Source organism: Schistocerca nitens, chromosome 5 (assembly GCF_023898315.1).
Source record: "Schistocerca nitens isolate TAMUIC-IGC-003100 chromosome 5, iqSchNite1.1, whole genome shotgun sequence".
Lineage (NCBI taxonomy): Eukaryota > Metazoa > Arthropoda > Insecta > Orthoptera > Acrididae > Schistocerca > Schistocerca nitens.
Window position 1 is genome coordinate 256,180,684 of NC_064618.1, and position 23,128 is coordinate 256,203,811.

Here is a 23,128-nt window from a genome sequence, read left to right on the forward strand (position 1 = left end):
CGTTCCATTACACTTTTTTTTGCTTGTGTGAACGTTTATCTTGCTTCTTCCTTTCAACTTCCGTTCAACTGCTCTTCCAAGTCCTTTGCTGTCTCTGACAGAATTACAATGTCTTCGGAAACGTATTTTTTTTATTTCTTTTCGCAGACGTTTAATTCCTTCTGCTAAATTTTCTTTGTTTTCCTTTACTGCTTGCTCAACGTACATCTTGAATAACAATAGCAAAAAGTTGCAACCCTGTCACATTCACTTCTGACCCCTGCCTTCCTCTCCCACCCTTCTTATAACTGTCATCTGATTTCTGTTCAAGCTGTAAACAGCCTCTCACTCCCTGCATTTTACCCCTGGGCCTTTCAGAATTTCAAAGAGAGTAATCCAGTCAAAACTATTAAAAGCTTTCTCTAAGTCTGCAAATGCAATTAACGTAGGTTGTCCTTTCCTTAACGTAACTCTGAAGAGAAGTCATAGGGTCACGTACTGGTCGGCGTTTTCCTACACGTCTCCAGAACCCAAAGTGGTCTTTTCGGAAGTGTACTTGTACCAGTTTGTCCATTGTTCTGTAAAGAATTTGTGTTAGTGTTTTACAGCCATGACTTATTAAACTGGTAGCTCGGTAATATGACATCTGTGAGCAGCTGTTGCCTTGCGAATCGGAGTTATTACAGTGTTCTTGAATTGTGAGGGTATTTCGTCTACATCGTAGGTCTTGCATACCAGGTAGGATAGTTTGTCACGGCTAGCTCTCTAAAGTATATCAGTAGTTCTGACGGAATGTCCTCTGCTCGCGGCGTTTTGTTTCGAATTAGGCCTTTCAGTGCTCTGTCGGTTTCTTCTCGCCATGCCATATCTCCCATCCCATCTCCATCTACATCACCCTCCTTTTCTATAATATTGCCTTTAAATTTATTTCCCGTGTATCGCCGCTTTATATCCTCCTTCCTACTTTTAGCTTTCCCTTACTAGCAGAGTGCTGGTTTTCCCGTCTGAGCCCTTTATATTAATGCAGCTGCTTCTCTTTTCTCCAATGGTCAGTTTATTTACTTATCGGTAGAATCTAACTTTTCCATAGTGATGCATGCTTTGGTATCCTTATGTTTGTCCTTGAGCTATTCCTGCTTAGCATTTTGCACTTCCTGTCAATCTAATTGTTTAGACGTTTGTATTTTTTTTCTGCAGCTTTTTTGCTGCATTTTTATGGTTTCTCCTTTCATCAGTTATATCAAAACATCCTGTGGTATCCAGGGATTGCTAGTTGTCTTGTCTTTTTACTCATGTGATGCTCTGCTGGCCTCACCATTTTATCTCTCAAAGCTACCCATTCGTCTTCTATTGTATTTTGTTGCCGTTGCCTAATACACTCCTTGAAACTTTCAGTAACCTCTGGTTCAACTTATCCAAATTCCATTCCCTTAATACCCTATCTCTCTCCGATTCACCATTAATTGCAATTAAAGCTTGGCCTGGCGCAGGATAGTAGCTTCTACGTCAGCCATTCCGTTATACATCCCAAGGACTGGCGTTTGACACATTTCTTTTTTATATCTGGTTCATTAACCGTGACGTCTCGACGGTCGGTACTGCCTGGTGCACTGTTCCCTGCTGTCGCCAAAGACGCAGTCAAATCAGCGAAGTTAATCTCTGACGGGCAGGGTTAGCACTTGAGTGGGTAACCATATCTTGACACGTGGTCTACGGGTAGCGTCTTTGAATCATAATCAAAACGTCTTCGGTCCCGGGTCCGATCCCCGCCACTACCTAAATTTTCATAAATAATCAGCATTGGCGGCCGAAGACTTCCGGCATAAGAAGTCAGCCTCATTCTGCCAACGGCCTTGTCAAAGAGAGCGGAGGAGCGGATAGAGGTTCAGGACACTCTCTTGTCCAAGGGGTGCGAAATTGCCCCTAAAGGCGGAAGAATCAGCAATGATAAACGACATGAGAATGCAGAAGGCAATGGAAACCACTGCATTAAAGACACGTAACGTGTATCCACAGGACATGTGGCCTGTAATTGAAGAACTGTCATGATTATCTCTCCATTGGCAAAAGATTCCGGAATAGTCCCCCATTCGGATCTCCGGGAGGGGACTGCCAAGGGGGAGCTTACCATGAGAAAAAGATTGAATAATCAACGAAAGGATAACGTTCTACGAGTCGGGCCGTGGAATGTCAGAAGCTTGAACGTGGCAGGGAAACTAGAAAATCTGAAAAGGGAAATGCAAAGGCTCAATCTAGATATAGTAGGGGTCAGTGAAGTGAAGTGGAAGGAAGACAAGGATTTCTGGTCAGATGAGTATCGGGTAATATCAACAGCAGCAGAAAATGGTATAACAGGTGTAGGATTCGTTATGAATAGGAAGGTAGGGCAGAGGGTGTGTTACTGTGAACAGTTCAGTGACCGGGTTGTTCTAATCAGAATCGACAGCAGACCAACACCGACAACGATATTTCAATTAGATTACATCATGGTCAGACAGAGATTCCGAAATCAGATACTGGATTGTAAGGCGTACCCAGGAGCAGATATAGACTCAGATCACAATATAGTAGTGATGAAGAGTAGGCTGAAGTTCAAGACATTAGTCAGGAAGAATCAATACGCAAAGAAGTGGGAGACGGAAGTACTAGGGAATGACGAGATACGTTTGAAGTTCTCTAACGCTATAGATACAGCAATAAGGAATAGCGCAGTAGGCAGTACAGTTGAAGAGGAATGGACATCTCTAAAAAGGGCCATCACAGAAGTTGGGAAGGAAAACATAGGTACAAAGAAGGTAGCTGCGAAGAAACCATGGGTAACAGAAGAAATACTTCAGTTGATTGATGAAAGGAGGAAGTACAAACATATTCCGGGAAAATCAGGAATACAGAAATACAAGTCGCTGAGGAATGAAATAAATAGGAAGTGCAGGGAAGCTAAGACGAAATGGCTGCAGGGAATATGTGAAGAGATCGAAAAAGATATGACTGTCGGAAGGACAGACTCAGCATACAGGAAAGTCAAAACAACCTTCGGTGACATTAAAAGCAACGGTGGTAACATTAAGAGTGCAACGGGAATTCCACTGTTAAATGCAAAGGAGAGAGCAGATAGGTGGAAAGAATACATTGAAAGCCTCTATGAGGGTGAAGATTTGTCTGATGTAATAGAAGAAGAAACAGGAGTCGATTTAGAAGAGATAGGGGATCCAGTATTAGAATCGGAATTTAAAAGAGCTTTGGAGGACTTACGGTCAAATAAGGCAGAAGGGATAGATAACATTCCATCAGAATTTCTAAAATCATTGGGGGAAGTGGCAACAAAACGACTATTCATGTTGGTGTGTAGAATATATGAGTCTGGCGACATACCATCTGACTTTCGGAAAAGCATCATCCACACAATTCCGAAGAAGGCAAGAGCTAACAAGTGCGAGAATTATCGCACAATCAGCTTGACAGCTCTTGAATCGAAGCTGCTTACAAGAATAATATACAGAAGAATGGAAAAGAAAATTGAGAATGCGCTAGGTGACGATCAGTTTGGCTTTAGGAAAAGTAAATGGACGAGAGAGGCAATTCTGACGTTACGGCTAATAATGGAAGCAAGGCTAAAGAAAATTCAAGACACTTTCATAGGATTTGTCGACCTGGAAAAAACGTTCGACAATATAAAATGGTGCAAGCTGTTCGAGATTCTGAAAAAAGTAGGGGTAAGCTATAGGGAGAGACGGGTCATATACAATATGTACAACAACCAAGAGGGAATAATAAGAGTGGACGATCAAGAACGAAGTGCTCGTATTGAGAAGGGTGTAAGACAAGGCTGTAGCCTTTCGCCCCTACTCTTCAATCTGTGCATCGAGGAAGCAATGATGGAAATAAAAGAAAGGTTCAGGAGTTGAATTAAAATACAAGGTGAAAGGGTATCAATGATACGATTCGCTGATGACATTGCTATCCTAAGTGAAAGTGAAGAAGAATTAAATGATCTACTGAGAAGTAGTAGAAATGAGAACAGCGAGAAACTGAACATCAGGATTGATGGCCACGAAGTCAATTAAGTTAAGGAATTCTGCTACCTAGGCAGTAAAATAACCAATGACGGACGGAGCAAGGAGGACATCAAAAGCAGACTCGCTATGGCAAGAAAGGCATTTCTGGCCAAGAGAAGTCTACTAATATCAAATACCGGCCTTAATTTGAGGAAGAAATTTCTGAGGGTGTACGTCTGGATTACAGCATTGAATGGTAGTGAAACATGGACTGTGGGAAAACCGGAACAGAAGAGAATCGAAGCATTTGAGATGTGGTGCTATAGACGAATGTTGAAAATTAGGTGGAGTGATAAGGTAAGGAATGAGGAGGTTCTACGCAGAATCGGAGAGGAAAGGAATATGTGGAAAACACTGATAAGGAGAAGGGACAGGATGATAGGACATTTGCTGAAACATGAGGGAATAACTTCCATGATACTAGAGGGAACTGTAGAGGGCAAAAATTGTAGAGGAAGACAGAAATTGGAAAACGTCAAGCAAATAATTGAGGACGTAGGTTGCAAGTGCTACTCTGAGATGAAGAGGTTAGCTCAGGAAAGGAATTCGTGGCGGGCCGCATCAAACCAGTCAGTAGACTGATGACCAAAAGAAAAGGGTAACCATCCGGACTGCCGAGCGCTATCGGCAATCTAGGTGGACTCAGCCCTTGTGAGCCAAACTGAGGAGCTACTTGATGGAAAAGTAGCGGCACCAGTCTCGTAAATTGCCATACGGCCGGAAGAGCGGTATGCTGAGCACATTCCTCTCCATATCCGCATCCAGTGATGTCTGTGGGCTGACGATGACACGGCGGCCGGTCGGTACCGCTGTGCCTTCATGGTCTGTTCACGCAGAGTTCAGTTTTATTTCCGGATGTTGCTGGTGCCTTTAGATATTCTCTTTCTGAAACTTCGTTTAAAAACAAATATAGAATCAGTCCCATACTTCATCCGTCCGCTCAGCAGTGTTCCTTAATACATAATTCTATCTCCGTTATTTATAAGAGCGGTACAAGTGAAGTACTAACGTTCGTCATAGAAGAACCGTTACATATACAAGGTGGTCCATTGTCGTGACCGGGCCAAATATCTCACGAAATAAGCGTCAAACGAAAAAACTACAATGAACGAAACTTGCCTAGCTTGAAGGGGGAAAACAGATGGAGCTATGGTTGTCCCGCTAGATGGCGCTGCCATAGGTCAAACGGATATCAACTGCGTTTTTTTTTAAAAAAGGAACCCCAATTTTTTATTACATATTCGTGTTTTTATGTTAGCAGAAGAGCCAACACCGTGTTACGAGTGGAGGCCGAAATGCTCGCGTTTTAGCTTACTCAGTCTGGCGTGAGAAGGGAAGAACTATACTGACGTGAGGTCTGTAACATGACAAGGAATGAGAATTCAGAAAGCGGACGTAATTAGTTTGATACTTAACTCTAATCCATTAATGATGAACGTCGCTCTTGACGGTACATGATGCACAATATTATCAGTTTAGAATACATTCTTGAAGATAGTAATTATAGTAACTGAATATTGCGCCTTGCTAGGTCGTAGCAAATGACGTAGCTGAAGGCTATGCTAAACTGTCGTCTCTGCTAATGAGAGCGTATGTAGACAGAGAACCATCGCTAGAAAAGTCAGCTGTACAACTGGGGCGAGTGCTAGGGAGACTCTCTAGACTAGAACTGCCGTGTGGCGGCGCTCGGTCTGCTATCACCGATAGTGGCGACATGCGGGTCCGCGGTAACACCACACGTGTAGTATGTAAAGAAATATAATTTTTTTGTTGGAACACTTTTTTCACTTTGTAATAGTAATAAACATATGATTCACAATTTTAGACAAACAGTTGGTAACATGTAGGTTTTTTTAAATTAAAATACAGAACATAGGTACTTTTGAACATTTTATTTCGATTGTTCCAATGTGATACTTGTACCTTTGTGAACTCATCATTTCTGAGAACGCATACATGTAACGACATTCCTCTCAACAGCGACTAGTTCGCCTTCCGTAATGTTCGCACATGCACTGACAATGTGCTGACGCATGTTGTCAGCCGTTGTCGGTGGATCACGATAGCAAATATCCTTCAACATTCCCCACAGAAAGAAATCCGGGGACGTCAGATCCGGTGAACGTTGGCGCACGGTATGGTGCTTCGACTACCAATCCACCTGTCATGAAATATGCTATTCAATACCGCCTCAACTGCACGCGAGATATGTGTCGGACATCCATCATGTTGGAAGTACATCGCCATTCTGTCATGCAGTGAAACATCTTGTAGTAACATCGGTAGAACATTACGTAGGAAATCAGCATACATTGCACCATTTAAATTGACATCGAAAAACTGGGGGCCAATTATCCTTCCTCCCATAATGCCGCACCACACATTATCCCGCCAATGTCACTGATGTTCCACTTGTCGCAGCCCTCGTGGATTTTCCGTTGCCCAATAGTGCATATTATGCTGGTTTACGTTACCGCTGTTGGTGAATGACGGCTCGTCGCTAAATAGAACGCGTGCAAAAAAATTTGTCCTCGTCCCTTAGTTTCTCTTGTGCTGCAACCTCCCCTCAGAAAAATTTATGAATGATTGTGCTGATAAACCTCTTACTTATTTGATTTTCAAACAGCTGAGCAAACCTGAACGTACTCAGACAGTTTTCTCTTTAGTTACTCTGATCATCAGTAAACTGACACACAATATTTTTAGCGCAACGCAATCTGTCTTTCAGTAATCCCTACAAAAGAATGGCCCTGACTAAGAATAACCTATACCTTTCATGAATCTCTTACCTCACAAAAATCTTCGATACTCAAACTACTGCAATACAGCGAGCGCCAGTACTGCCAGCTAAATAAAAGATTCTAACTACTGAAGGCACTAACTACTGATAGGCATAGTTAGCAAATGAAAGATTTTGATAGAGAACAAACAATGTATTTACCTTAATAGTGTTCAAAAGACATGTTGTTGTTATTGTGGTCTTCAGTCCTGAGACTGGTTTGATGCAGCTCTCCATGCTATTCTATCCTGTGCAAGCTTCTTCATCTCCCAGTACCTACTGCAGCCTACATTCTTCTGAATCTGCTTAGTGTATTCATCTCTTGGTCTCCCTCTACGACTTTTACCCTCCAACACTAAATTGGTGTTCCCTCGATGTCTCAGAACATGTCCTACCAACCGATCCCTTCTTTTAGTCAAGTTGTGCCACAAGCTCCTCTTCTCCCCAATTCTATTCAATACCTCCACATTAGTTACGTGATCTACCCATCTAATCTTCAGCATTCTTCTGTAGCACCACATTTCGAAAGCTTCTATTCTCTTCTTGTCTAATCTATTTATTGTCCACGTTTCACTTCCATACATGGCAACACTCCACACAAATACTTTCAGAAACGACTCCCAGACATTTAGATCTATACTCATTGTTAACAAAATTTTCTTCTTCAGAAACGCTTTCCTTCCCATTGCCAGTCTACATTTTATATCCTCTCTACATCGGCCATCATCAGTTATTTTGCTCCCCAAATAGCAAAACTCCTTTACTGCTTTAAGTGTCTCATTTCCTAATCTAATTCCCTCAGCATCACCCGACTGAATTCGACTACATTCCATTATACTCGTTTTGCTTTTGTTGATGTTTATCTTATACCCTCCTTTCAAGACACTGTCCATACCGTTCAACTGCTCTTCCAAGTCCTTTGCTGTCTCCGAGAGAATTACAATGTCATCGGCGAACCTCAAAGTTTTTATTTCTTCACCATGGATTTAAATACCTACTCCGAACCTTTCTTTTGTTTCCTTTATTGCTTGCTCAATATACAGATTGAATAACATCGGGGATAGGCTACAAACCTGTCTCACTCCCTTCCCAACCACTGCTTCCCTTTTATGCCCCTCGACTCTTATGACTCCATCTTCTTTCTGTACAAATTGTAGATAGCTTTTCGCTCCCTGTATTTTACCCCTGCCACCTTCAGAATTTGAAAGAGAGTATTCCAGTAAACATTGTCAAAAGCTTTCTCTAAGTCTACAAATGAAGGAAACATAGGTTTGAATTTCCCTAATCATTCTTCTAAGATAAGTCGTAGGGTCAGTATTGCATCACGTGTTCCAATTTTTCTACAGAATCCAAACTGATCTTCCCCGAAGTCGGCTTCCATCAGTTTTTCCATTCGTCTGTAAAGAATTCGCGTTAGTATTTTGCAGCTGTCACTTATTAAACTGATAGCTCGGTAATTTTCACATCTGTCAACACCTGCTTTCTTTGGGATTGGAATTATTATATTCTTCTTGAAGTCTGAGGGTATTTCGCCTGTCTCATATATCTTGCTCACCAGATGGTAGAGTTTTGTGAGGACTGGCTCTCCGTCAGTAGTTCTAATGGAATGTTGTCTACTCCCGGGGCCTTGTTTCGACTCAGGTCTTTCAGTGCTCTGTCAAACTCTTCACGCAGTATCATATCTCCCATTTCATCTTCATCTACATCCTCTTCCATATCCATAATATTGTCCTCAAGTACATCTCCCTTGTATAGACCGTCTATATAGTCCTTCCACCTTTCTGCTTTTCCTTCTTTGCTTAGGACTGGGTTTCCATCAAAGCTCTTGATACTCATGCAAGTGGTTCTCCTTTCTCCAAAGGTCTCTTTAATTTTCCTGTAGGCAGTATCTATCTTACCCGTGGTGAGTCAAGCCTCTACATCCTTACATTTGTCCTCTAGCCATGCCTGCTTAGCCCTTTAGCACTTCCTGTCGATCTCATTTTTGAGACGTTTGTATTCCTTTGTGCCTGCTTCATTTACTGCATTTTTATATTTTCTCCTTTCATCACTTAAGTTCAATATTCCTTCCATTACCCAAGGATTTCTAGCAGCCCTCGTCTTTTTACATACTTTATCCTCTGCTGCCTTCACTACTTCATCCCTCAAAGCTACCCATTCTTCTTCTGCTGTATATCTTTCCCCCATTCTTGTCAATTGTTCCCTCACGCTCTCCTTGAAACTCTGTACAACCTCTGGTTTAGTCAGTTTATCCAGGTCCCATCTCTTTAAATTCGCACCTTTTTGCAGTTTCTACAGTTTTAATCTACAGTTCATAACCAATAGATTGTGTTCAGATACCACATCTGCCCCTGGAAATGTTTTACAATTTAATACCTGGTTCCTAAATCTCTGTCTTACCATTATATAATGTACCTGATACCTTTTACTATCTCCAGGGTTCTTTCATGTATACAACCTTCTCTCATGATTCCTAAACCAAGTGTTAGCTATGATTAAGTTATGCTCTGCGCAAAATTCTACCAGGCGGCTTCCTCTTTCATTTCTTAGCCCCAATCCATATTCACCTACTATGTTTCCTTCTCTCCCTTTTCCTACTCTTGAATTCCAGTCACCCATGACTATTAAATTTTCGTCTCCCTTCACTACCTGAATAATTTCTTTTATCTCATCATACATTTCATCAATTTCTTCGTCATCTGCAGAGCTAGTTGGCATATAAACTTGTACTACTGTAGTCGGCGTGGGCTTTGTGTCTATCTTGGCCACAATAATGCGTTCACTATGCTGTTTGTAGTGGCTTACCCGTACTCCAATTTTTTTGTTCATTATTAAACCTACTCCTGCATTACCCCTATTTGATTTTTATATTTATAACCCTGTATTCACTTGACCAAAAGTCTTGTTCCTACTGCCACCGAACTTCACTAATTCCCACTATATCTAACTTTAACCTATCCATTTCCCTTTTTAAATTTTCTAACCTACCTGCCCGATTAAGGTATCTGAGATTCCAAGCTCCGATCCGTAGAACGCCAGTTTTCCTTCTCCTGATAACAACGTCCTCTTGAGTAGTCCCCGCCCGGAGATCCGAATGGGGGACTATTTTACCTCCGGAATATTTTACCCAAGAGGACGCCATCATCATTTAATCATACAATAAAGCTGCATGACCTCGGGATAAATTACGGCTGTAGTTTCCCCTTGCTTTCAGCCGTTCGCAGTATCAGCACAGCAAGGCCGCTTTGGTTAGTGTTGCAAGGCCGGATCAGTCAATCATTCAGACTGTTGCCCCTGCAACTACTGAAAAGGCTGCTGCCCCTCTTCAGGAACCGCACGTTTGTCTGGCCTATCAACAGATACCCCTCCGTTGTGGTTGCACCTACGGTACGGCTATCTGTATTGTTGAGGCACGCAAGCCTCCCCACTAACGGCAAGGTCCATGGTCCATGGGGGGAAGTGGTAACAGGTAGGTTTTTTCAGTTAAAATACAGAACGTAGATACGTTTGAACATTTTATTTCGGTTGTTCTAATGTGATACATGTACCTAATGTGTAACGACATTCTTCTCAACAGCGAGTAGTTCGCCATCCATAATGTTCGCACATGCATTGACAATGCGCTGATTTATATCCTTCAACTATCCCCACAGAAAGAAATCAGGGGACGTGAGATCCGGTGAAAGTACTTCGACGACCAATCGACCTGTCATGAAATATGCTATTCAATATCGCTTCAACCGCACGCGAGCAATGTAACAGACATCTATTATGTTGGAAGTACATCGCCATTCTGTCATGCAGTGAAACATCTTGTAGTATTATCGGTAGAACGTTACGTAGGAACTCTGCATACATTGCACCATTTAGGTTGCCATCGATAAAATGAGGAGCCAATTATCCTTCCTCTCATAATGCCGCACCATACATTAACCCACGAAGGTCGCTGATGTTCCACTTGTCGCAGCCAGCGTGGATTTTGCGTTGCCCAATAGTGCATACTAAGCCAGTTTACATAACAGCTGTTGGTGAATGACGCTTCCTCGCTAAATAGAACGCGTGCGAAAAATCTGTCACCGTCCCGTAATTTCTCTTGTGCCCAGTGGCAGAACTGTACACGACGTACAAAGTCGTCGCCGTGCAATTCCTGGTGCACAGAAATATGGTACGGGTGCAATCGATGTTGATGTTGCATTCTCAACACCGACGTTTTCGAGATTCCCGATTCTCACGTAATTTGTCTCCTACTGATGTGCTGGTTAGCCGCGACAGCAGCTAAAACACCTACTTGGGGATCATCATTTGTTGCAGGTCGCGGTTGACGTTTCATATGTGGCTGAACACTTCCTGTTTCCTTAAATAACGTAACTATCCGGCGAACGGTCCGGACACTTGGATCATGTCGTCCAGGATACCGAGCAGCATACATAACACACGCCCGTTGGGCATTTTGATCACAACAGCCATACATCAACACGATATCGACCTTTCCCTCAATTGGTAAACGGTCCATTTTAACACGGGTAATGTATCACTAAGCAAATACCGTCCGCACTGGCGGAATGTCACGTGATACCACGTAATTATACGTTTGTGACTATTACAGCGCCATCCATCACAAAGCAAAAAAAAAAAAGTCCAACTAAAACATTCATATTTCTTTACTTACTACATGAATATGTAATAAAAAATTAGAGTTCCTATTTTAAAAAACGCAGTTGATATCCGTCTGAACTATGGCAGCGCCATCTAGCTGGCCAACCGTAGCGCCATCTGGTTTCCCCCTTCAAACTATACAAGTTTCGTTCTTTGCAGTTTTTTCGTTTGATGCTTATTTCGTGAGATATTTGGCCCTGTCACTATGAATCGACCACGCTGTATACGTGTGGTGAGTGCAGATCAGTGTCATGGGTGTGTGTATAGATATGTTTGTGTCTTATGATGACAATGAGAGTAGGGAGAGGGCAGAACCCGGTGAAGGCACACAGCCTTTTCATGTCGGAGAGCAGCAATGGAGCCAGCAAGGCTCCCACACGACGGGCAGTTCACCTTTTGGAACTAGAGCTACATATATACTCCGCAAGCCATTGTACGCTGCGTGGCGGAGGGTGTCCTATGCCACCACTCGTCATTTCCATTCTTCTTCTGCTGCCAAATAGAGCGACGGAAAAACACCATCTGTATGCCTCCACATGAGCCCTGATTTCTTGCATCTTGTCTCCGTGAGACTTACGCATAACCTTCGATGGCTGCAGTAGGATCGTATTGGAATCAGCTTCAAATTCCCTTTTCTAAATTTTCTCAATAGTATTCTTGTTTCAGTGTCTTCCTTTAACCTGAACTTGTTCTTATCCCCAACACTCGAGCAGTACTCAAGAACAGATCAACTAGTTCCTGCACGCAGTCCCTTTTACAGATGGTCCACACTTTTCTAGAATTCTCCCAATAAATCGAAGTCGACCATTCGCATTCTCTACCGCAATACTCATATGTTCTTTCCATTTCATGGCGTATTGCAGCTTCGCTTCCAGATACTTAAACTATGACACTGTGTCATGCAGGTCTCAACTATTGCTGTACACGAAAACTACGTGCCTGTTTTTCCTACACATCCGCATTAACGTAAACTTTCTAAATTTAGAACTTGCTGTCTTTTGTCACATCAACTACAAATTTTGTCTAGATCATGCCATATCCTTCTACAACTACTCAAGTTCGAGACCTTCCCATACGCTACAGCATCATCATCAGCAAACAACTGCAGATTACTGCCCACCCTATCCACCAGACCATTTATGTCTATTGAGAATAATAGCGGTACTATCACGCCTCCCTGAGACACGCCTGGCGATTCCCTTGTCTCTGATGAACACTTGCCTTCGAGCACAATATACTGAGTTCTATTCCTTAAGAAATCTTCGAATCGGGGTACCTTCGTGTCTGGCGTCAACGGATAAGCTATGCATTAGCGACCTCGGCAACTGTCACGGGTCGATACGAGCAGTTAGCGTTTCTGAGGAAGAGGATAACAGTATTCGAACTTTTTCACTCTTAGTAATTACTAGCTCAACTGTCTTTTACGAAACAAGCAAAACAAAAAATTAACCATATCTGATTTGTATTTGAAGACTCACACGTCATCACAGCCAGATTTATCACAAACTAACTTATTATTCCTTACAATTATTAGCAATCTAGTAATATGACAATACTGCATGTAATGCTATTTACTTCCTGTGATGCTTTCTGCTTCGTGACAGCTCATGAAAAGTTGGGGTCGATCAGAAAGTCTCTAACCCTTGAATGTAATACTAGAACCTGCCACATCACTCAACTCTACCAAGTGAAAGTGAAGATATGAAGGAGAAATCGGTTTCTTAGGGGCAAAACATAATTAGAATGCGCAAGTTTTAGATTACACCTACCTCTGAAGTGTTATGACAATTAACTGAAATACGCCTAAACCTGTAATTAGGTACTCTAAAGTAACTGGTTGCTAATATTTGTGTATTCCGCTTGAAAATTATTTTCTGCAGTACATGTACAAACCTAGTAACAAATTCACTAAAATTCAATAGATGGTTGTCTATATTTTTGTATTTCCCTTAAAAGTATTATTCTATAAATACAATTGTAAGTCTAGTAATAATTTTGGTACAATCCACAAAAATTGTTCGTTTTTCAAATAATTCTCGAAACTTCTCATTAAGATATTGTATTTTGAGTAAGTACTTGACCAATGTAATTCTCCTTTTTTTTGGTGAATGTGAAGACGATTTATAACCGGAGCGTCAAGCGAATACATCTCGTAAATGCTCCGGCGCTGGTGGACAAACTTGTTGCTGTGGTGAAAGTCCTGATGCCTGCTAAGCTAGTGAAAAGGGTAAGTAGCACGCAGTGACAATGCTCTTGATATAAGACTGGAAAAGAGTACAGTGTCATCAAAATTTTTGATGTAAAGTGGTAGGGGGCAGCTTGAATGTGAATGCCGAGGCAGAATATTTGCTTCGATTTCCGCAGATACTCATTCACCGCGCTGGAAAAGACACGTTGTTCGACCACGTGTCCCGGGAATTTGTACCGAACGAGCTTGGAGGCACTGCCGGGACCAGCGAGGAGCTGTTTGGTGAGCACCCACACTTCCAATTCCTGCCGTAAAACGCCAGTGTGTGAGAGAGGGACGTAAGCTACTGCCATAAATTTTGACACAATTTCGGTGGCACAGACGACTATAGTTTCAACTAGAAAGTAATTAAAAGTCTAAAATTGCAATTCTCAATTTTATTCACTGGTAATCAAGTTCAGTGATTTACCACCAAACCATCTGTTTCCTGCCAACATGCATTGAAAGTAAGTTGGTACCTAGACAAGTATACCTCACTTGGCTGCACACTGATGGTCTGATGGTTAATAGCTCAAACCAGTTACCAGTATACATTTAATCTGAAGATATTGAAATATCTCGAAGACTTCACATCGGATCAAGAAAAGTTATAATTCCAATTTATTTGTTTCACAGACAGAATTCAGTGACACCGCACTCGACACCCCACCCCACCCCTTGCGTGGGTGGTGGTAGGCAGCATTAAAATGTTCAGTGGAACCCCTGTTTTTTTATTGCAGATTACGATTGTACGGCAAAATCAAAAAACCTTTCTCTGAAGCATTTTCTTCGTTTCGCCACAGATGGCGCTGTGATCTGAGGAATAGAAATGGGTTCACAATCGTAATTTTTGAGACGCTGCTCAATGACCCTTGAATATCCAATGGCACGTGGGATCCCATCACCATGCTAAGAGGGTAGGACAGGCCAGTATTTGATAACTTCTAATTAAAAACTCCACTCGCAACTTGTATTCCTCCGACATATCGAACAGTGTGGCCGTGGCTCGAGGCGAACGCTACCTTACTTTTCCAATTAGAGTAAGTGTTCAGGCGTTGTATCGCCAACTTCAATACACTTAGTTATCCACTTTGCAAATGACCGTACGTAGGACAGAGGCGTATCTGCGGGAATATCAGCACAGGTGTTTCTGTAGTAGAGAAAATATTTTGTTGACGCTTACCTACAATGGGAGAAACAATAATTATACTATAGTAAGAGAAATCAGAGCTCGCACAGAAGGATTTAAGTGTTCGTTACTTCCGCGTGGTTTACGGGAGTGGAGTACCAGAGAAATAATCTGAAAGTCTTTCCATAAAGCATCAGCTAAGCACCTACTGTGAATTACAGAGTTGTCATTCAGAGGTAGATGTAGCAGCAATGTGACTTACTGTAGGAGATCGAAGCCATTAATTAATGGGTCCTTTAACAGGTTAGGTTTGAAATTTGAACACTGGAAATGACGCCCCCTCTAGTTTCAGAACTCAAGTCCACTGAAGTAAGCGTAGACAGTGTAACACTACGGCAAGCTGTTTGAAACACAGTGCACATGACTGAACTAAAAAACCACTATACAGGAGCTTTCTCAAATCCTACTTCAAGCTGCTAGGGTTGTAGAGTGCACTTAGTACATAAAGGTTTAGTCAGGAATCCACTCAGCAAATGTACCGTGTGGATGTAAAATAGGTTTGTCGATCGAATCACTCACAAAGCTTCCGCTTCACGGTACACATACGGCGGAGACAATTGGTTCTGACCTGTACGCTCTACAGGGGCCCGTGTGTGGAGTACTCGTCGTCGGATAGGTTTTCCAGGTGACTAAGTTCGACCTCTTCAAAGCCGAGTTTTGCGGTGTGTCCATGAAGTGCCTCTCAGTTGAGAACGTACCAATACCTCATAGCTGTTGCTGTAGTCGGACATGACGTCATAACTGTTACAGGGACGACAGGCCCACTTCTCAGTTTTCGAATGGTGAAAAGGAAAATTTGAAAGTGATCCGATCTTCCCACAGACACTACTGGCCATTAAAATTGCTACACCACGAAGATGACGTGCTACAGACGTGACATTTAACTGACAGGAATAAGATGCTGTGATACGCAAATGATTTGCTTTTCAGAGCATTCGCACAAGGTGGGCGCCGGTGGCGACACCTACAACGTGCTGACATGAAGAACGTTTACAACCGATTTCTCATATACAAACAGCAGTTGACCGGCGTTGCCTGGTGAAACGTTGTTGTGATGCCTCGTGTAAGGAGAAATGCGTACCATCACGTTTCCGACTTTGATAATGATCGGATTATAGCCTATGGCGATTGCGGTTTAACGTATCGCGACATTGCTGCTCGCGTTGGTCGAGATCCAATGACTGTTAGCAGAATATGGAATCGGTCGGTTCAGGAGGGTATTACGGAACGCAGTGCTGCATCCCAACGGCCTTGTATCACTTGCAGTCGAGATGAAAGGCATCTTCTCCGCATGGCTGTAACGGATAGTGCAGCCATTTCTCGATCCCTGAGTCAACACATAGGGACGTTTGCAAGACAACAACCATCTGCACGAACTGTTCGACGACGTTTGCAGCAGCATGGACTATCAGCTCGGAGACCATGGCTGCGGTTATCCTTGACGCTGCATCACAGGCAGGAGAGCCTGCTATGGTGTACTCAATGACGAACCTGGGTGCACGAATGGCAGAACGTCATTTTTTCGGGTTTTTCTGGTTATAGCATCATAATGGTCGGATCCGTGTTTGGTGACATCGTGGTGAACGCACATTGGAAGCGTGTATTCGTCATCGCCATACTGGAGTATCACCCGCCGTGATGGTATCGGGTGCAATTGGTTACACGTTTCGGTCACTTCTTGTTGGCATTGACAGCACTTTGAACAGTGGACGTTACATTTCAGATTGGTTACGACCCGTGGCTCTACCGTTCATTCGATCCCTGTGCAACCCTAAATTTCAGAAGGATAATGTACGACCGAATGTTGCAGGTCCTGTACGGGCCTTTCTGGATACAGAAAATGTTCAACTGCTGCCCTGGCCAGCACATTCTCCAGATCTCTCACCAATTGAAAACGTCTGGTCAATGGTGGCCGAGCAACTGGCTCGTCACAATACGCCAGTCATTACTCTTGATGAACTGTAGTATCGTGTTGAAGCTGCATTGGCAGCTGTACCTGTAAACACCATCCAAACTCTGTTTGACTCAATGCGCAGGCGTATCAACGCCGTTTTTACAGCAAGAGGTGGTTGTTCTGGGTACTGATTTCTCAGGATCTATGCACCAAAATTGCCTGAAAATGTAAACACATGTCAGTTCTAGTATAATATATTTGTCCAATGAATACCCGTTTATCATCTGCATTTCTTCTTGGTGTAGCAATTTTAATGGCCAGTAGTGTATTACACCCAAACAGTAATTTTCTGAAAACGCCTTCCTCTTCAAAACTATACCTACTAAGGCTCATTTACAACATCTGGACGACTGTAACAGGAATTTTATAAGTAAAAATAATTTTTCCACGTAATATTTTTATATAACGACGTTCCATCTACACGAGTTACATGTTGTTGCGAGCCTGTTTATTTAAGCTTCAACTGGAATGTTGTTGGGACAGTCATTCAGCCTAGTATCTTTAGGGAAGAGTAATTTGACGCACTGAAAACCTATCACTACTTTATATTTTAAGCTGTGCCTTCACAAGGTACTGTGATCCCAGTTTTCATGTCTTGAAACATTTCCCATTACATGGGATCTGACCCAAAAGTGAACTAAATGCAATCTAGCATCGTCCATTTTGTAGTGGCATCGACTTTCTCATTGTGCAATGGAATAGTAAATTGTGATGTGTACCAGAGCTACAGTTGCATGATATCCTCTTCCATCCCTTACTCCTATCACCACCCCTAGAATTCTAAGCAGGGTCCTAGAACACCTATATTTATATCCACCTACAATCCTGAGTTTTACATATATTTCTCAGCTTCCTCGTTATCATCAGCACAAATATTGATGCTGAGTGTGTCTTACCTGCACTGTAAATATCTTGTGGCTGTAAGTCAGGAGTGGGGCACTCTATGCTCTGGTCCTGGTAATAATTTTAACTCAAAGTCGCGATGCAACCCAGTGCACTGCCCCTGCCTCTGTTGTAATTGTACTTGTTAAATTCAAGGTCACCCATCATGACACATGTCAAACTCACCTTTCGACTTCCAGCTTCCCCTCCCCCCCCCCCACCCATACCTCTTCGTCACGTTTATAGATCAACTGCGTGCCTTTAAAACTGATGGGAAGTTTTTCCTAATGCTGGGAAAATAACAGCCAGATTTGTCCACCTCCTTCCTTTACTTAACCCTATTGAGTGGGTACATAAGTTTAAGCATTTAATGACCAATCCATGAAAATTTCTGGCAAACATTTCTATTGTGAAGTTGATGTGGAAGCATATATTTTAAGGGTGAATTTCATCCTAACATGACTTGTGTGGTTGACCTTTTCACTATTCAGTTTGAATCCTATTTTTTAATATGAAAACAAAAGCATTGTATTCAAGTTGTTACGTCGACGTAGGACATCCATCTCTCTTCAAAATTTTCCTTCCAGATATAGGAAAATTTTGCCCAGAAGTGTCAAATCATCTTGACGTTGACTGAGAATCCAAATCTCACCACTGTTATTAAACACTGCTGCAGCAAATCCTTTGTGGGAGAAATATTTCTAGCAAATAATTCACTCGTCATATTGAATTGAGGCTGTTATACCGAATGTTGCCATTTCATGATTTCAATACTATTAGTTTCAGGAAGTTGTAATTCTCCTGTGTTTTCATGTTGTGCTTCCACTGTGAAGAGATGTACTGGTCGTTTCGTGTGTCAGTTTTATTTCTTCCTCCCGTGTGCCTTCAGATGTAGATGTCCCATGATTTCCTCTCCATGAAAATCAACTACATTCCTGTCCTGGTCCAACTCATTCACCTCGAGAGGTGTACACTGGGTGTACAGTGATGGCAAGCACGTTAACAATTTTATATACTGGGTCTACCGTGGGAAAGAATCTGCAGACTAGGTGATTTAATCTGCCATTGAGTTGTGAATTCGTTGCAATAATACTGTCGTCATGACATGTGCTAACTGCTTGTATATCCAATGGTTATCCTACTTGTTAAATTTATCTGTATTTTTCTCCGTGATGTGTCTCCTTATGAAGCCTAATAGTGATCCTATTGAACGTTTCTGGCTAATGACTGTATTTAGTTATGTTGTTTTCATTGAAATATGCAACTCAAACACCTGTACACACATTTTAAACAAATGCATTTAAGTCAGAAATATCATATGAGTCATAGTATACATCGTATTGTATTGTATTGTATTGTATGGAACTGGGGACCTAGAAACGATGGAGAGGCTTCGTCCCCACTGTAGCCATCTGTGGTTCACAACCCCACAATAGGCTACAGCAGCCCACTCACCCCACCGCCGCCCCACGCTGAACCCAGGGTTATTGTGTGGTTCGGCCTCCAGTGGATCCACCTGGAACGTCTCACACGAGACGAGTGGAACCACAATATTTGTGTGGTAGAGTAATGATGGTGTACGCGTACATGGAGAAAGTGTTTTCGCACCAATCGTCGAAATAGTATAACCAATGCGGAATAAGGGGAACCTGCCCACATTAGCCGAGGAAGGTGAAAAACCGCCTAAAAACCATCCACAGGCAGGCCAGCACACTGGACCTCGCGACTAATCCACCAGGCGGATTCGTGCCGGGGACCGGCACGCCTTCCTGCCAGGAAACCAGTGTGTTAGACTACAGGGCTAAACGGACCTTTTTTTTTAATGTATGCAACTGAGTGGTCTCCAGCTCTTTCTGCAATACGTAAATTTTTCAGTCATACATTCTTTAGATTTCCACATTGACTTAGGCATCGTGTTCCATATAAATATTCCACAATGTCTTGGGCACTGAATATTATGATAAATCTAAGCAGATCTATATTTGTATAAGATTTGGTGAATGCAACTATGAGCTTTTTCTGTGAGAGCCCTGGGCGTTTCCATCATCACATTATATGTTTTCCTCTCCTAAATTCTCTCTTGACTGTTAGACCTATGGCTGTTGCTCCTCTGGCTAAATATACAATGGCTGATGGTCCTGCAAGCGCATGATTTAGGAATAATATAATTCAATCTGAGTGATAGAACACTAGGCGTTTTAATCCATCATCTGTTTACTTCTTTCTGCTTCTCCCTCTAACAACGACGATTTGATACAATTTCCTCTGCCTTTTTAGTATATGGTGAGATACATTCATAACCTGTCGCAACTTTATTCCAGCACATAATTTAGGTTGCTTTATAAAATGCAAATGCTGAAAAACATTGCTCTACACTTACGTCCCTTCTTCAACATATTTGCTTAGCTTCACTAGCTAAAACTCGAGCAGCAGATTAACATTCTCTCTAACCTTTATTTGCAGTGTACGCTACATCGTGATTCTTGCACGCCTCAACCAGCAGCTTAACCCCCTTATCACCATGAGCAAGTCGTTTGTGAAGTTCGTTTCAGACCCACAGCAGTTTTATCAGGTGATATGAAATTCAACTGGTAACTTGTCGAGAATACTGCCACCATCTGTGGTGCTGTTCTCACTATTCACGTTATGGTGTTTCATTGTTTGAGGTTTTCGTGCCATGTTTTATACCCAATCATGAGCACTCACGCAACTGCTGTCTAATGAAGGGAAGCCGAGCCATTTAACTAGAACCTTGTACCCTCAGTCTCTTACGTCACATTATATAAGGGAAAAGGTTGGTTTAGAACTTGTATGTAAATTATCAGCAGAAAACTCCCTACAGTTTCTTCACATTCATCATCTTTAATATCAATGTTCCTGCGTTTGTTCGTTGCACATTATAAATTGTAAATGTCTCTGTTAAGTAGTTCAGCAGCTATGATTTCTCAAATGCTGTCGTGTATTTTGAAATACAAATTTTGAATACAAATTAAATTTCTGCCTGCATCAATCCACCACATTAATACAGTTGTATACCATGTTTAGAAGCTCATTATCCCTCCTTTCTGTTTCATTTCTGTTGTATGCGGTTCAGTTTACTTACTTTGTCCAGTTGTTTGTGGGACAATGTTTGGCCATTTGAATCTACCACGAAGACTAAAACACATCTACATATGTGACTAGGAAATAACTGCCAAGCATATGCAAAATTAGAGATCTATAAACCTTTGCCATGGTTTTGACAAATACGAATTTTATTTCTTCAGAAGCAAATAAAGTCATATATTGAGGCGAAAAGATGTTAAAGCCATAAGGCTCTTGACTATAACAATGTACATGCCAGCCACAAATGTCAACAGTTAAAATACATGGAAGAGGTTTAATAAACCTTTAACTCTGCTAATGCTTGGCTGTTATTTTCCACTCCTATGTGGATCATTGCTTAGGTGCAGCCATGTTTAAAAGTTTAACATCTACATACGGTTTTTTATCATTCTGTTCAAATGTCCCACCACACTTACTTTCACGTGGGACAATGTTGTGGTGTATCCCATGCTGATAAATTACCGTCTGATAATACTTTGTGTATAATTCGCCTCCATGGTCAGTTTGAAGATTATCTGGGGAACGATTCTCCCCCCATCTGCAGCAATTGTTAAAACATACATGCAACAACCATCTCAGTCACTGCTAACACAGGTAATGGCATGGAAAATTAAAACGTATGGGAAACCTCATTTCATTCATGAATATTGTCTCATATCTATGAGATCTGCATGCCATAAATCATTTAATCTCCACATAACTCATATATGTGGGACTGTTTAGCGCACTGGTTTGAGGACTTCTCATACTACTATCTCCGCAATTATTATCCGGTAATGCACCTATCTTGAAGCTCAAAAATGTCTTTTTTAAAAACTGTATGTACAATAACATGGGCCATGTATGCATATAGTTGTTACTGTGATGCTGCCCGTACCCAGGACAACATATGTCATTCCATTTTAATATATTTTATTGATTAAGGACATAGCAGCAATGGAAGAAGCCACTTTTTTTACTTCTTTTTTTATTTTTTATGTTTTGTGTTTGACACTTTTAAAGATTCTTGTACGATTATTGTGATAAAGGAGGTTTGACCTCTGAAATGCATAGTTTCTAGCGTTTTTACACTGTAAATGGGTGGTTGGACCACATTCATTCCAAAATGATTCATGTGACTTCATTCATGTGAGTTCTATTCCCTACACCAGATGATACCATGACAAGTTGTAGCCATTCTATCATTTCGTTGGGGTCATCAAGTGTATATATGCTCCAGTGATTGATTGGTCATTTTCTTATACTGAACATCAACACCTTCACATTTGGCAACTACTAATCATCCTGTGAGTCCAGAAATCTCTGGTTATAAATTCATTCATCTCAGTGCACTTGAGAAAAGTGCTTTAAATTACTATTGTCAGTGCTTTAAATTAATATTGTCCTGTTTCAAAGCGATAATAGTGTTTGGCTTATCCCTTAGCATCTGCTTTGGAGTCCTGGAATATGTTTGACTCAGATAAAAGGCGTCAACCTCCATAAGTTGGTGAAACCAAAAATATTTTTTTAATAGTCCTCGTTTTCCCCAGCTACGTCATCACCTATGCTGAGAGGCTTCACTCTAGTTAGTGGTGGGACAGCACTGCTTTTGCAGTTTGTTAGATGCATTACATCCTCGGTTCCATGCAGGTATCTCCTATAATAGCTGGTATTTGGGATAAAATAGGATGTTTGAAAATATATACATGTACTCAAACCAAATCACATCAGGACATATTAGCAAAGACATAACAATATTTGTCTTGGAACAATCTCGTTATAGCTTGTATAATATCGCAAAGAAGTGATCCATTCTTCATCTTCTGCTTATGGCCTTTGGCAGCACTGCAGCATTCAGTTACCTCAAAGTGATGGGAGTGTTTTATTCACTTGGCCCTGGTGATGACTGTGTGTTTACACTATCATACAGAGGATTAGATGGAGAAATATAATCACACAAGTAGCTCTTACAAATTTTTTGGTTGTTATCAACTCTTATATATAGCTGGATATGTGTACATACTTAAATAACAAGTTCTTTGTCAACATCTGGCATAATTGGTTCAAATACATTTGTATATATTAATGCATAATATGAATCATAAACTTGAGCCATGCTTTCTCCAAATGGATGAAGTGTTTGGCATTCTACCTCAAGCAAACTGGTCCATCTTTTCTCATATAATCTGTATACAAATAGCTGCCAGCTTAGTAGCTTCTCTAGAGTATACTGTAACAATCAATTGGCATATATTAGTTTTCTAAGCATATGCTTTGTTTGATGAGTTCACTCTCTCTTGTCAAACAGTGTAACTTGACGTGG

At 41.6% G+C, this 23,128-nt stretch overlaps 1 protein-coding gene across 1 annotated transcript in view; it reads left to right on the plus strand.

Moving 5' to 3' along the window:
* The window catches only part of LOC126260372 (clavesin-2-like), an 80,892-nt gene that overhangs the window by 38,108 nt on the left and 19,656 nt on the right, over positions 1 to 23,128 (plus strand). The window contains exons 4-5 of the mRNA XM_049957701.1: positions 13,586 to 13,696; positions 13,834 to 13,939. Coding sequence (XP_049813658.1) covers positions 13,586 to 13,696; positions 13,834 to 13,939 — 217 coding nt within the window. The remainder of the gene's footprint in view (positions 1 to 13,585; positions 13,697 to 13,833; positions 13,940 to 23,128) is intronic.